At 39.9% G+C, this 14,728-nt stretch overlaps 2 protein-coding genes across 3 annotated transcripts in view; both read right to left on the bottom strand.

Moving 5' to 3' along the window:
- Positions 1 to 2,976, bottom strand: part of ap1m3 (adaptor related protein complex 1 subunit mu 3) — a 44,137-nt gene extending 41,161 nt beyond the window's left edge. The window contains exons 1-2 of one of the 2 annotated variants that reach the window (XM_030083554.1): positions 2,966 to 2,976; positions 755 to 912 (exon numbers count right to left, since the gene is read on the bottom strand). In XM_030083554.1, coding sequence (XP_029939414.1) covers positions 755 to 796 — 42 coding nt within the window. In that variant the 5' untranslated portion in view covers positions 797 to 912; positions 2,966 to 2,976. Of the gene's footprint in view, positions 1 to 754; positions 938 to 2,965 lie in introns of those variants that run through there. The other variant, XM_030083553.1, reaches the window with a different exon arrangement.
- Positions 2,977 to 4,764: 1,788 nt separating this feature from the next.
- c23h1orf210 (chromosome 23 C1orf210 homolog) lies at positions 4,765 to 13,941 on the bottom strand. The gene is made up of 4 exons (XM_030082382.1): positions 13,809 to 13,941; positions 8,617 to 9,121; positions 8,065 to 8,259; positions 4,765 to 5,651 (listed from the first exon to the last, which is right to left on the bottom strand). Exons 2-4 carry the CDS (start codon positions 8,663 to 8,665, stop codon positions 5,449 to 5,451), a joined length of 447 nt encoding a protein of 148 aa, XP_029938242.1. The 5' UTR covers positions 8,666 to 9,121; positions 13,809 to 13,941; the 3' UTR covers positions 4,765 to 5,448.
- Between the last annotated feature and the right edge of the window lie 787 nt (positions 13,942 to 14,728).

The raw sequence follows: 14,728 nt of genomic DNA, 5'->3' as shown, positions 1-14,728 counted from the left end.
TTGCATGTTAAATGAAACAAACCACTGTAAACAATGTGTTTCCCCAGGCAAAGAGTATTTCAGCTTTCTGTGTTTTTCTTATATCACCAATTGATCGGCTTCTCAAGAAGCTTGAAAATAAGTGAAGCTTTTTCATTTGAAAAGTCAAGGAACTATTAGCAAATGACTGAAATGACTTCAATAAATGTAGACTGTTGCTAAAATCATTGGCAAATTGATTATTTTCTGCTGTGTAGCGGGTCCTACAAATGCTTCAGCAATGGCTGGTCTCCTATCAGTCATTTCCAATGACTTGAATTAAGTGTAACTATACTTTTTACATCAGTTTGAGTAAAAAACAACAGCAACAAAACTTAAGCTTAGAAGAAGAAACTTAAAATAAACCGAAGAAATGAGTTTTAAACTTTGAAATAGGACACATCAAATGCAATAAAGGCTGCATCACTGCACAAGAACAAGCCCTCTGTGTACACTGCGTGTCGGCGAAACGAGTTTGGCAAGTTGAGTTTGTCTTCCTGTCTCTCTTTCTGTCCTTCACGAGGACTTAAAAGAAAACTCAATAAGCAAGTATTTGGCAGGGAGTAAGAGTGTTCATGGCACGGGGCGTGCGGCTGCACAGTGCATCAGTAAAAATCACCCCATAGTTTGACTTTCTCTTCCTTCTTCTCTGGTCAGCGAGCGCGCTCTCTCCGTGTGGCAGGTGCTTCGGTGATAATGTGTCAACTTCCCCGACAACAAGTCGCCGCAAACTTACCTTCCCCTTCAGGTCGAGGATGAATATCGCTGACGCCGACATTTTGGAGGAGAGAAATCCTCGAGAACAAGAAGTGGGTTAGATGATATCTGGGTCTCCACTGAGATATGGGTCACTTAAATAGAGAGATATACGCTCCCATCATCCTCCTTCCTCATCTCTCTCTCTCTCTCTCTCTCTCTCTCTCTCTCTCTCTCTCTCTCTCTCTCTCTCTCTCTCGGTGCGTTTCGCTGCTTTTCCGGAGCAACGCGTCAAGTTGCAGATAATAACAGCAGAAAAACTTCCTGTTTAAAATAACTGGACTCGTTTAGCTGAATGGGGGTTTTCCTTTTTTTTTTTTCTAAATGGAAGTTTTCAAAAAATTCTGAAGGATTCTTGTACTTTTACTCAAGGTTTATATTGATCAGCACATTATGAATTTGCATTCTACTCCCCCCCCCCCCCCCCCCCCCAAAAAAAAAAAAGCAAAGTAGTTGATTTTGTTTCAGACGCAAAAAAGTTCCTTGCGGCTGAATAGTAAAGGAAAAGTGCATGTCCATTGTATTCCTTGAATGTTATTCTGAATTTCACAAATAAAGCTCATCACAGACTGGTTATTTAGCAGGAATTCTTTTTACGTGTTTCTGTCTTGATTTTAAAACATTTCTGTGCAAAGACTAAAAGCGAATTATTATTATTATTATTATTATTATTATTATTATTATTATTACGTGGAGATATATAAAAAGTTATTTTTCTAATGTATTCCTCTATAAACATGCTGTTTTCATACAGACGTCAGGGGTTTAGAACAGCGAAGATCTTGATTTTGCGTGAAACTGGTGACACGCCGCGGACGGTTTAGATGCTTTCACCTTTACTGTGAAGGCTGCGTGTCCTTGTTTCCGGGACTGCTGTGCACTTGCTGTTTCTGGGTGGGATCCCGTGCTGACAGCCGCTCACAGACCTGTCAGTCCGCGCTCATCAGGCGCGCCGTCTCCCGGGACCAGAGGCGCTCCGGGCCTGAGCTCCACACGCGGCGTCACACTTAATTACCGTTGTTTATTTCAGCCTCACAAAGTTTAAAGCGAAAGGTGAGTGTCGTGTCTCCAAGACTGTGTCCAATGGTGCACAAGAACAACTGAAACCAAACGGTGGTGAAACCATTCCCCTTCCAGGCGCTTGACCTCCACAGGCACGCAGAGTGACACTTCTCCTCTATGTGATTTCTGCTTTTCCCATTTCACCGTTTTTGCAGTTTTGTGAACAATTTCACGATGACTTCAGCCATCAGAAGTAGGTGATGTAAGGAATTAATTCACATTCACGGCCACACATGCTAAAAATAACAGCCAAAAGTGGTAGGTAATTAATTAAAAGTACTGGTAGAGATGAATCGCCCTACATTCTCATGTAGCTGCTCTGTCCTACCTCTCTTTCTGCAAGTCTACATTGAAACATCCTGCTGGGCTAATTTATTACTCTCGTTTTATCAAATGAACATACTGGTATAAATGTGGATTTTCTTGTTTGTCCTTATAAAGCAGCTAAACAGTTTAATAGCTTATGATAGATTACAATAAATCATGGAAGCACAATCAATGATGCATGAAATTACGCTGTACAGTTGGTTTGAGGTTGTTGTTGCTTTGTTTTTAGTCTCTTTTATGCTTTGCTCATCTAACAACAATTCACCAAAACAATTGACTCTGAGAAGCTCTGCAGATCCTCTTTGGCCTGTTTCTTTAACAAAAACTTTACAGTGAAGCCACCCTCGTGGTGACCACTCAAACTAATAGCAATACTAAAGCACAATTTGTCAATATGGAAGAATCAAGAAATTTCTTATATGAGATACGATATATCCTATCTGTTATGTTGTTTTGCTACCATGCACTCGATGTACATTACACCAAAAGATTGAAATGTCTGAATGCTCTCTGCATTCCTGCACTGCAACTTGAAAATAACAGAATATTGAATATGAAAGAAAGTGTAATTAATAGCAATTAATTTCAAAATTTGTTTGGTTACCTCATTACATTGTTTGGGTTTTTTTATTCACAACCTAATTACTCATTACCTAGTGTCACAGGGACAGAAATTAGAAGGCAAATGAAGAATGACCAAAAATGAAATCGTCAATCATTTATAAAGTACTGCTGATTCAAACTGCAGATGTATGAAATAGAAAAAAGCGTCCATTCACAGTTTAGATAAATTAATGGTAACAGGAAGAGCACTGTTTTTGGAAAGAAAATACTCTCAAAGAACAAAGATAGGGTTTATATTCATTGCAAACCATATTACGATTATTACATATTATTCTCGTATATTGCAAATTGCAATACATTTTGCATATTTCATGTTGATTTAATGTGCATACCTGAAGGAGAGTGTAATGCCTTCTGTTGACAGTTGTAAAAATATTTAAGCAGCCTCCAACAGATAAATGCTGAGGGGTGAGGCTCCTCTGGGACTGTCAAAGAACCTTCTGGGAGATGAAAACCACTTTGGTTGAGCTAACTTCCACTGTGCTGTGTGCCTCAGTTTCAGTTTGGAAGAGTCTGGGCTGTGTTGAGTTTGCATGTTCCTGCTGTGCACATTTGGTTTATCTCTGACTGTTCTGATTTCCTTCCACTGTTCAAAAGTGTAAAGTTGTGTTTAGTGGACTGCTCTTACCATTGCCCATGGTTGTAAATATGATTGTAAAACAGTACGGATGGATGTTGATCTAACATTGGCAGCACAGTGTTGTAATATTTTGGCATTCTCTCCTCACAGTGAGAGGATCCTGATTTCCAGTCTGTGCTTGGAGGCCTTCGTATGTGGAGTTTGGATTTTCAACCTGTTCAGGTTAGCGTTTTCTAATGATGTGGAGGATTTTCCTCAGGTACTCCTGCTCTTAGCGAATCTGTGATTGCATGTGATCGTGTGTATCGGTCTCCCTGTGATGAACTGGTGGTCTTTCCAGGGTGGAGGCCCTGCCTCTACTCAGCAGGCCCTTTGGTAAAGCTGTTTTGTTTGTAAAGAATTGCTACTTCTTTCTCATACACTTGCCATAAAACCTCTGGCGAGACCAGCGCTATCAAATAAACAAATCAGTCACTCAACCAATGACTTCAGCTAAAAAAACTGAGAGGACGCAAAGATATCTGATTCATATTGACGTTTGCCGATGGGCAGGTGAAAATTAGGCTCCCCTGATTGACACTTATAACTGGGAGACATTATGAACGCTATTGTTGTCCGAATAATAGCATGAAGCTGATATTGTTATATAAGGTGATACATAACAAATCATGAAACCTGAGAATGTTTTGAAAGAAACCTAATTTGAAACATCACATTTTAACGATCATTTGATCCTTTATAAAGATGTTTGCCACTCCTTAAAAATGCATACTTATGTGTTTGAAAAAAAAATCCAAATATAATGAGCAAAAAGGCAGTGAAACATTGAAGGCGTGAAGCCTTTCCAAAGATTCTGCACTGGGCCCACAAATCAGAGATACAGTTATTTTGTGGTGTAGTGGTTAACTCTTATGTCTCATTGCCACAATGTCTAGTTTCTCCCGGAATTTCATAGGGCAGGCTTGCATGTTCTCCCTGTGCATGCATGGGTTGTCCAGCAGTACTCTGGTGGAATCCTCCCACACAGACATGAACTGAAGTGAATGATAAATGGCTCTGAATTTCCCATACACTGATATGTGTTGGGCCTGTGATGGATTGGCGACTTCGATGGATGCTTGGTGCTTAAAAGCAACTTTTCTCAAAGGTACTTTATGTCAGTTGTGACACACAGTGATGGATTTGTGCTGATTTGTGGTTGCTTTGCCCCCTCAGGGGAGCGAGCAGCTTGCAGTCGCTGATTAAATTATGATGATCGCATTATGATCAAAGAGGGATTGAAAATAATAGATGACCTTTTATCTCAAAGTAGAAGTTGAACTGAAAACAATCTTTTCAGAAGGGAAATTATTCAAAATGTTCTCAACTGTCCTTAAGGGAGCAAGATCACAATTATACACAGTATGAGGGTTTATTCAAATCCAAGATTAGAAAAAAAATGTCTCAGGATTTTCACAAAGCGCCACTTGCAAAACAACAAAACTCTAAAACAAATCACAGTAACAATTTAAAATAGAAAAGTTCATGTACATTTTCAGAATGAGGTTGGAGGTAAAAGCTTACATACAGTTATTTCTAATAAAGGGTACAGTGCTTAAATCAAGCATCACATATTGAGAATTGTATCTGAAAAAGCTGAATTAAATTCTAGTACCATCATCATCATCATCATCATCATCATCATCATCATCATCATCATCATCATCATCGGCATCATCATGAAATTGTAAATAAAGTTACTATAAACAAGATACAACATTTCTATTCGGGTGCTCTCCTTTGGCACATGGCTGTTGATAAAATACTGAGAATATGCTTAATTTTTATTATTAGTGCACATTGATGAGTTATCAGACCTCACATCAGAAACAGCTTCCATAATCATGCAGACTGATTTTAAGCATTTCATGCTTTCTTAAAATGAAGGCAGATCTTCTTGACACTTTGCTTTTTCTTTTTTTTTTTTTTATATATAAAATGACCACTTATACTGAAAACAAATTTGGGTTAAAATACACAAAAGACAAAGATTGGAGTGGATTTGGTGGCTCAGGCAACAACATTTTAGGCTTTGAATACTCTTAAGTGATGGAGAATTCGATGTCGTCCATTTCCTCCTCTGTGTCCACATCTATGGCCTCTGCCTCTTTCTCGGCTCTCGCTCTGTCACTGGCTGGGATGTAGTTGTCCTCAATGAAGCCATCATCGTCTTCCTCTCCCACCGCAGGGAGACAGTCGGGGCCCATTCCACGTCCCCCCTGCATAACAAACTCCACCTCATGGCCTGGAGACACATGCAACAATCACTGCAAGGTGAGTCCAGTCTGTCATTTTGACTGATCGAGTCATCAGAAGCGCCAGCATTTAAAAAGACCTGACATATTTGTAAACGCTGCCATCTGACAAATCCATCTGGCTGATGTGCAACCTGCATCTGCCCCATCATAGGTCATTTGCAATGTGGATTTGAGTTTTCTCGACCTTTTGCTTTGAGGTAAGTTCTTTTTTTGTTTTTTTTTAGGTAAGGGTTTACTGATCACAAACGAGTTAATCTGAAAGAGCTCCTCTGAAGAAGAGCACAAACATTTTGCAGAGGGATAACATCTCACTTGGTTCTCCTTGTCTTCTGTTTCTTGTCTTGTCAAAATAAATTATGTTTTTGAGTCCATGTTATAATTGTTGTTGATGTTTGTAACTTCCTGGTTTATGTTGTTCGGTGTTTCATTTAATACTTTGAGAAATTTGGGGCAGCATGACGTATTGTTACGTTCTCATATTATTATTGATCCCTGTTTCCGTGATCTCATGGACTTTAGTTGTGTACTCACAGTTGTCAGCTTGGAGCTAATTGAAAGCAACATGAATCATCTGAATCTGACCAAGTCAGAATGGAATGGTCTGTTTTCAGATAAGCTGTTGGATTTCATTAACGTTTGACAGAAGTGTGATCGCAGCATGGACCACGGGATTCTCTGAGCTTTAGAAACATTGCCTTCTTCCAGCAGATCATGAAGGATGCTCACAATGGATTAAAACTGTATTTATCCTTTATTTATCCTTATCTTCCCTCAAACATACTTATTTAGGTAATAGGTGGCTCTGAATTTCCAGTTTGTGTTTGTCTCTTTAACAGTAGCCCAGATGTGATGTTGGATAATATTAGGTATCACATGGATCCTGCCTTTCTCACATTTCACCGTTCGATATATCGATTGAATGAAATATATGAATAATGGATTTTGGTTAGTTTGAATTGACGACGATGGCCGCTCGATAATCCAGCATGTTTTTTGTTACATTTGTTCAACACATACTGTTCAAAATGTTTTTTTTTTTTGCTTTGTTTTGTTTTGTTTTCTTTTCTTTTCCTTTGGAAACATAATCAAAACACCACTGTAGCTCAAACTGAGCCAAACTAGAAGGTGAACTTTTTTTTTTTTTTTTTTTTTTTTTTTTTAATTTTTCCTCTTTTTTTTCAAATGCGGCTATAAACTGTACAAATGTGGCTCTTTGAGACAAAAGATGGACATTTACGTCAGTATAATTGAACACATTTTAAAATCTGTGTGCTTTCGTCATAGAGGGTTTTCCAGATGGCAGATGTGACCAGAAATAACCTGTGATAAACCTGACGCAGAGTGAAAACTTTCATGACCACCGCCCCACTACACAATACAATGCGTTTGATGCTACAAGCTCCAGTTACTACGAACTGACAGAAATACATCAGGAAACAACGTGATGATCAAAAGGACACTTCCACTGCACCAACACAATAGTGTGCAATTTTCCAAGGAAGTAAAATGTTGGATCACATCCACATCTTTCTTTGGTATCAACACCGGACTTTCGCTGTACACAAATGCTACTAGAACAAGGGTTCAGTTATTGGTTGTTGTCACTTATTTATCTCATGCAGCACAGACTGTGCACATAGATAATGTACAGTTATACATTTATGTCAAAGTTAGTGTGTCCAAGTTTATGAATTCCTCGTCACACCGTGCCGCAGGTGATAAAGTAAATCTGCCTGAACTACATGGTACACTGCAATCTGTATATTTTTGTTTATGCAATGATTTCAGGCTCCTTTCTTCCGTGTTTCTCAACATATTGATCTTTAGTAACCTGAGGAAGTAGGAGCTGGTAAACTGGTGGGGAGAAATCGAGCCTGACATCTTCTTTGTGCTTTCTCGGGACTTGGTATATTAGATATAGTTATGATATGTTAGGAGGCCCCATCAGCTTTATCACTACCTAAAACTCACATAAACAGAGTTAGAGTTTTTGGAATGTTGTTTAAGGTTGTGACAGCCACATGGTAGTTTCAGGAAAGTAATATGGAATGTAGCATTTAGCTCAGGAAATTGACATCAGCGTTGCTGCTAAATAAGGTTTTCACAAATGAAGCAGTATTTCTTGAAGTGTTGGTTGAGCTGTGCAGCATCGCTGACAGCTGGCATTAGAAAAGTGGCTCTGGGATGCCAGAGATCACTGTCTAACCTTCTGGAGGCGTCGTGGGACCAACCAGATGAAACAAAGATGAAAAGACGTTCCCGTTTAATGGCCCCAGAGATGTGTTTGCAGTGACTGCTCATTGGTTTACCGTCGGTTCTCAACTAAGAGCAAACTCATTTACACAGCAAAAGCTTATCATTTGTTCAATTTCACCCAAATAGTGTGTGAATAATACAAACCTGACTGGTCACATTGGCTAACAGTGTCTGTATCCCTCAGCCGTGTGTGTCTGTAGCTTGCCAAGTAACGTCGGATCACCTGACATTTGGCTAGAATGGCGGTGAGAATGGAGAAAGAGATGGCCGTGACCAGAACAGCCACTAAAAACTCCCAGTTGTGGTTTGGATTTTTGACAGTGGGGCTCACCGAAGTGCCTGCAAAAGAGAACAGTCAACCACATTGCAAAGTGAAAAAAAAAAAACAGAAGAAAGCAAAAATCAGAAGTATGAGCTCCACAGACTTCAAAGAGGAGTTCCCAATTTTCTGTTTGGGTTCCAGTGTCTCCTGTCTTTTCATAAGAGTTTCTCAGTTTACAGGTAGTGAAATACAATTTAATGTGCATACACCATCTACAATCTCCTCAGTAGACAACGTAGTCTGTAAGTTTATGAACAAAAGAATAACTAGCAGTGCAAATAAGTGTCTAAACACAGACAAACGTTCACTAGCGTTTACATGTAGCATCATGGCCAAAGACTGACATGAGTTTGCAGAGATTGCTGAAGTCTCACCGTTGCTTTCTGCTGCTGGTGTCGTGCTCACATTTGCTAATAGGTCCATTTGACTTTTCTTTTGTTGGTGCCGTCTCTTTCAGGGAAGAGACTTCTCCTGTGTCTCTCAGTTGAGTGTTCAGTGAGACCTGTATTTTGATTTTACCATTAAGTTTGGCTTGGAGGCATGTGCTATGGCAGTAATTTCCACAAAAAGACAAAAAAGAAAAAAGAAAAATCAGCTCCTTTGATGAGGATCCCCAGGCAGTTTTGATTTCTCCTCCAGCCAATATTTGACGGGATATGTGTTGTTTAGACCTTTAAAAGCTGAGTGGGATCTGGAGTAAGAGTTGCAGGGCACGCATCCCCCCAGATGAGGGAGGTAGCTGTCTGAAGGATTTCTGTTGACCAGGGAACACAGACCCTCAGAGCTCCACTAGGTGGCAAGGTTGGTGCTCTTTGATCTGGCAGTGTTGCATCGGTTGAAATGTGAACCAGCGTCCTTTCACTGCAGCTCCATGGTGCTCTAGAGAAAGTAGAAAAGAGATAGGAAGTTAAAGCAGGGTGACTTTCTTATTTTAGAATTGCGCACAAAGACATCTTACAAAAGGCAAAGGGAGAAAAAGACTCTTTAAGTAGAGTACCAGTAAGCTGCTGTACCCCTAAAATCCCCATGTGGCTTTGAATTCTTTCTAGTTCTTTGTGCCATTCGATATTCATATTCATATTTTATAAGCGAGGCACACACAAAGAACATGAACAATCAAATGACCTAAATATTTTACTTAGTGTCTATGAAAAGTGAGGGTGTCATCGTCATAAGGAGACGCAGCCTGGGTCCTTTAAAACGAGAAGTCGTAATTGAGCATGAGCTGTTGGGGGCTCGGGAGGATATGGTCCAAAACAGGAAAACTGTGTTGCAAACAGGAACTCCCACTTGCTGTAGGACCTTCCTTCAGAGTTTGAGCTGATAGGAAGCAGACAAAATCACAGATTTGTATGCGTTTCACTCTAAGTATTCTAAAATAAAGAAGCTGCTGACTCTCAATGGACAATAAAAAAATAGATAAATCCAGACAGCCACTATTACAACATCAAAATAGTTTGACATGAACACTGTGCTGGTGGAAATGCCATCAAACATGAGCAGGATAGAGTTTCAAACCAAGACGTTTGAACTTTTTCAGCATTTGTTTTGATTTGAAAGATGTCTGGAAGCAGGACAATCACCTCTTCTCCTAAAACTATATGTTACGGCCCCGGGGCCGTCTTGTGTCTGAGTGCTCGTGCCCTCGGCACGTAACACTATACGAGACTCCCACTACTGGTGAGGGGGTCTTCAAAGTGTTTGCCGGATATAAAATATATACTTGTTACATGTCATCTTGTAAGCTGCAGCTCCCTGAATCCATTGTCAACACAAAGTGGTTGTAAGAAATCACTGGAGGGTTGTTTGTTAGAACCCAACCAAATGACCTGTTTTCAATGTTTAAAATCAATCTAATATTACTGTTTATTTAGTTAATCTGTTTCCTTCAACCTTTAACAAGCTGTGGGAATAAGGTTTGAGTTTACACCAAGCTGTTATATTTATTAAAAGTCACCTTAGTTTGCATGAACTGTCATGTGATGCATGAAATCAAGATCCCATGCTACACTCATTTGACTACATGTGAACTGGCACCTTCTCTAAATGCAAATACGGCACAAACAGCGCATCCACAGTACCGCTGTCTGGAGAGAGGAACTATGTGAAGTGATATTTGCAAATTTCACAGATATTTGAATGCATGTGTCCAGTAGATGGCTTCCTTTATTTATATTAAAGCTACAGAAATGCTGTCTAACATGTTATTTCTTACTCTTGTTTTTATATTTAGTTCACCACGTTAAATTTGTGCTAATTGTATCAATGCACCTTTCATAGAAACAAACCACAATTATAAAGAAGTGCTGCACTGTAGTTATTCTTACGCATGCACACATAAAGTGTGCTACAATATCTAAGCAATGAGCTCAATGTTACTAGAAACTCATTATATTGCCCTGTGGGACAGCAGTAATGTCAAAATCAGATATGAACATATCAAAGATGACCATGATAAGGCATTTTGTAGAAACTGGAGCACACCTGGAAAACTCCTTGTTGATGAAATCTTGAAAGTTCTGCTTGATTGCTTCATGTGAGAGTTTGTGTAGGGATGTTTAACATTTCTTTAAAAATCAGAGAGGATTATATCTCAATGGGAGTGAAATTTCAGCCATAAATGATCAAATTTGTGTGACTTTCAGATGTAGGCTAGCAAGCCCCCCCCCCCCAAAAAAAAAATGTCTTTTAAAAATGTCATGTGAATTTAATTTACTGAGATTTTTCTTTCTTCGAAATGTTTTCCTAGATATGCTCACAGTTTTTGTACATCTTGGTGACTCTTCTGGCTCGGAGGTCATTTTTCACAGCGAGAGGAGCCTGGCTGCTTAGCGCCTGCCATTAGGCCTCTCCCCCTTCATCTTCTCGAGCTATTCTCCTCAGCAGTGTTGGCTGTAAACACAGCAACAGGGCTGTCTTTATCTCTTCCTGTTCTGTCCTCACACAGGCAAAGCCCAACAAAATATACACACCAAGCAGCGCAGGACCGGGAGCTATGGGAGCCAGAAATTTATGTGTGTCAGATGTAGCAGTGTTTGTGAGTTTTACTGTGCTCAGCTGCTATTTCTTCTGTGCTCGTGTGGGAACATGCATGCGTTAACAGGCTGCATTTACATCTCTGCCCGTGTCTGAATGCCATTCTCAAAGTAGGAAGTCAGTTTTTTTTTGTAATCCTACTTTGTTTCATCACCCCATATATAGTGAGTCGCATATCAGTTTATCGACACTAATGATGGCCAGAGGGTACGAATTGTTACTCATTAAGCTGTCATTAAACTGAATTAAACATCAAAACTCTGCTCAGCTCCTGGAGTGTGATCACACTCCTTTGAGTGGATAAATTAACTGTATGCAACTTTATGGTTTCAGATTTGATTATGGCGCATGCCATGACAAAGACGTTCTGTGATAAACTTCTGTCAACTTATGCAGCAAAGAGCGTGCGTTTTGATAAGCGCTCTTCTCTGAATGTATTTGCTTTCACTGATATGTAAACACTAAACAAATGTAGTCCTTGCCTCTCCCTGACTGCACTACTCTCAAATATCCATGCTGAGCAGATTTAAAACACACACACACACACACACACACACACACACACACACACACACACACACACACACACACACACACAGGACGCCCTTTAGTTGGCCCTCGCTCTAACAAGCCATGGAGAAACAAGCCTCCCTCTTTCTCTCTTATCCCGCTGCCAAGTTCTGTATTTTTGTCTCACTTTGAAATGTGTGTAGGAGTCAGGCCTTGCCATTGTTTCTCAAGGATGACATCCATAGGATCTAAATGAGCACTTTTTTAAAGTAAAAAAGGGGGAAAAAAAAACATCCGGCTGAGGCCTTATGAGTGTGGTTATTTAACTCAGGTACTGGTTATTGTACTGGTGTTGTTTAACTGCAGCGAGGTCATTATAGCCTCAATGCAGCACTCTCAGAAGTCATGTTTGGCTTTTGTCACTCAGTCCCAGTATAATGACAGAGTCAACAAAGGAGCCACAACAGCACAATGAGACACAAGCCAGACTCGGTAAGAAGCAATACTGCGGCTTCATCGTGACCACAAGCGATAATGTTTGACATGTTAAAATGAGTTTCAGCACCTGCCCTCTTGACTGAATGAATGCTGTTGATTTGCGTGTGGGCCGAGCAATGGATGAGCTGAGCCGTTTGTGGTGAAAACAGCAGGTGCCCAACATGTGGGTCTAGTGTCACTACACCCTGATGCAGCTTGTTTTATATTATAAAAACAAAAATGAATATGGAGAATGAAATGAAGGAGCTTATTTGTCAGAGTCTGATAACTTCATTATCATATGAATGAGCAACTTTATTCTACAAGCCAGAGTGTTGTAAATACAGTGTAGATACAGCAGTGAAGACTGAATAATAAAAAAACACAAATTACATGTAGTGCTTCTTTCATATACTTTTTTTCAAGCTAACATTTCTCACCCAAAAAAATCAGTAACCTATGAAGTAGAGCAGACAATACAGTCACCATGTCTGTGGTTAATCTTCTGCAGTGCTTAACAACAAACTCTGATCTTTTGGACTCCTAAGTTCATTTTACCTTTCGTGATCAATTTGTGCAAGTCAGAGGTTTTATGACAAAGTTAATCCTTTCTTGTTTATGAACTAGTTCAGTTATTGCTTTAGTTTTAGCAACAACAAACTTCATCAATTAATTGTTGCACTACTCAGTCCACATTGTTTTCAGTAACAGACTGAACTAGAAAAGCACTCGCAGAATGCAGACCCCACGCTCTCAATTTACTCCAGATCACTCTCCAAAAAAGCTAATCCCTTTTTCCTAGTCCCGTTTTGGACGTTTCCTGAAAATTTTAAAAAATCCATCCATAACTTTCTGAGTTATGTTGCTAACAGACAAACAAACCCTACTGAAAACATCACCTCCTCTGTGGAGACTATAACCAGACGTAGTCCAAAGAAAATACACTGTTATACAGTGTTTTGAAAGCAAGTGGGGAGTACATACGCTATCTGACCCAGCTAAAGCAAAAGAAAGTTATGTCACTGAGTTGTTTTGCCTCGTCTTTTTGTGTTAAAGTCCAGTGAGTGTGTCAGTGAGTCGTGTAATGAACTATCAGGCCAGAGGGAAGTGCGAGCAGCGTTTGCATCAGTATACTACAGGAACCAAACAAACAAAGTTCAAGTACAGCGGAAATAGATCTGAGATACAATGCTGTCTTTGCTGTAAATGTGATTTTTTTTTTATTCATATTCCATGACATATTAATCTTCCCTCTCAGCAAACAAATGTACAAGAATATGAAAAATATGTTCAAAGGTAATACTGTGCCTTTACTCTGCAGTGCAGAGCAAATATGTCTGAACAGTTTCATCAAAATGATTGCTATAACAAAAATATCATGTCATTATCTCAATATTTGGGAGCCGAGATTCTCCTGTCGTTGCCTCACTCACCCTGTCCTCCACTGTGGATAAAACCGAGTGAAGAAGTCACACAATTTGTACATAAAATATATACAAACCACTGAAGACTCTGAGGGCCAGCTGTTAATTCGATTGCTTACCTGATAACCTGCTGTCTGTCAGTTCGCACATCAGCCTCGACTACGTTTTCGCTCTGCTTTCGCTAAGAGAAAATGATGAAATGTTGAGCAAAGGTTGGACGAGGTGTGCTCTGTTGCTGTTTCCCAGAAGGGCAGGTTAATGTGTAACTTTGTAACTAAGGTGTGCTTCGTCCCACCTCCTGTTGCTCCTCTTCATCCAATGATACAGCAGACCTGGCCAGACGCAACGCTGCCAGTCTGCAGCCCCAAACCAGGAAGAGGCCAAACACAGCTATTGTGTCAAATTTTATATTGAAACTTTATACACGAGTGTGTGTTCGCCTGGTCAAACCTGTTTTTAGCTGGCGGAAGATTTTAGCTGTGTTTGTGTGTACATTTCATTATTAAGCCACTCAGCTGCTCCGCTCCGCCAGCCCCTGTGAGACGAGTGAGGGAATCACACAAGATGAAGTTCGCCTCGACGAGGAGAGTTGTTTATTCCAGACCCTGGACGGAGCAGTGGCTGGTTTCTCTGAAAAGGAAAAGCGAGGTGACCCTGAAAACAATAGAGACGCTTCCTGGCTGCTCTGCAGAGTCCTCTGCTTGGTCACATCTTCCTACGTTGCTCTTCTTCCGTCTCTGCCTGCCTCTGTTTGTTCCAGATTCAGCTGCATCTATCTGATGGCGGTGACTAAGATTTCCTGTAAAATGGTAACTCAGCATCATCTCAAACAGGCAGGAGTTTTTTTTTTTTACGTTTGAAGTCAGTGTCACCTTGTTTTCAGTGTTTTATCTAGTCAGTATATTTAACAATATATCAACTCAATCTTGATATATTTTATTTTTCATCAAGAACATGTACAATACAGCTTTTTGGAACATTAAGGTGGGAGAATTGTTGCAATTTGAAGCATAAAGTAGAAAACAGAAGCACAATTTTA

The sequence above is a fragment of the Salarias fasciatus genome, chromosome 23, assembly GCF_902148845.1.
Source record: "Salarias fasciatus chromosome 23, fSalaFa1.1, whole genome shotgun sequence".
Lineage (NCBI taxonomy): Eukaryota > Metazoa > Chordata > Actinopteri > Blenniiformes > Blenniidae > Salarias > Salarias fasciatus.
The sequence above is the reverse complement of the archived record's forward strand: the minus strand, read 5'-3'. Positions and strand labels throughout refer to the sequence as shown.

What these genes read in the sequence shown, in the direction of transcription:
- c23h1orf210 (XM_030082382.1), bottom strand. Translation starts at nt 8,665, where the DNA reads ATGGACCTATTAGCAAATGTGAGCACGACACCAGCAGCAGAAAGCAAC. An exon ending in ACCAGCAGCAGAAAGCAACG is followed by an intron (nt 8,260 to 8,616) that starts GTGAGACTTCAG and finishes TCTCTTTTGCAG; the next exon opens with GCACTTCGGTGAGCCCCACT. An exon ending in TAGCCAATGTGACCAGTCAG is followed by an intron (nt 5,652 to 8,064) that starts GTTTGTATTATT and finishes ATGTGTCTCCAG; the next exon opens with GCCATGAGGTGGAGTTTGTT.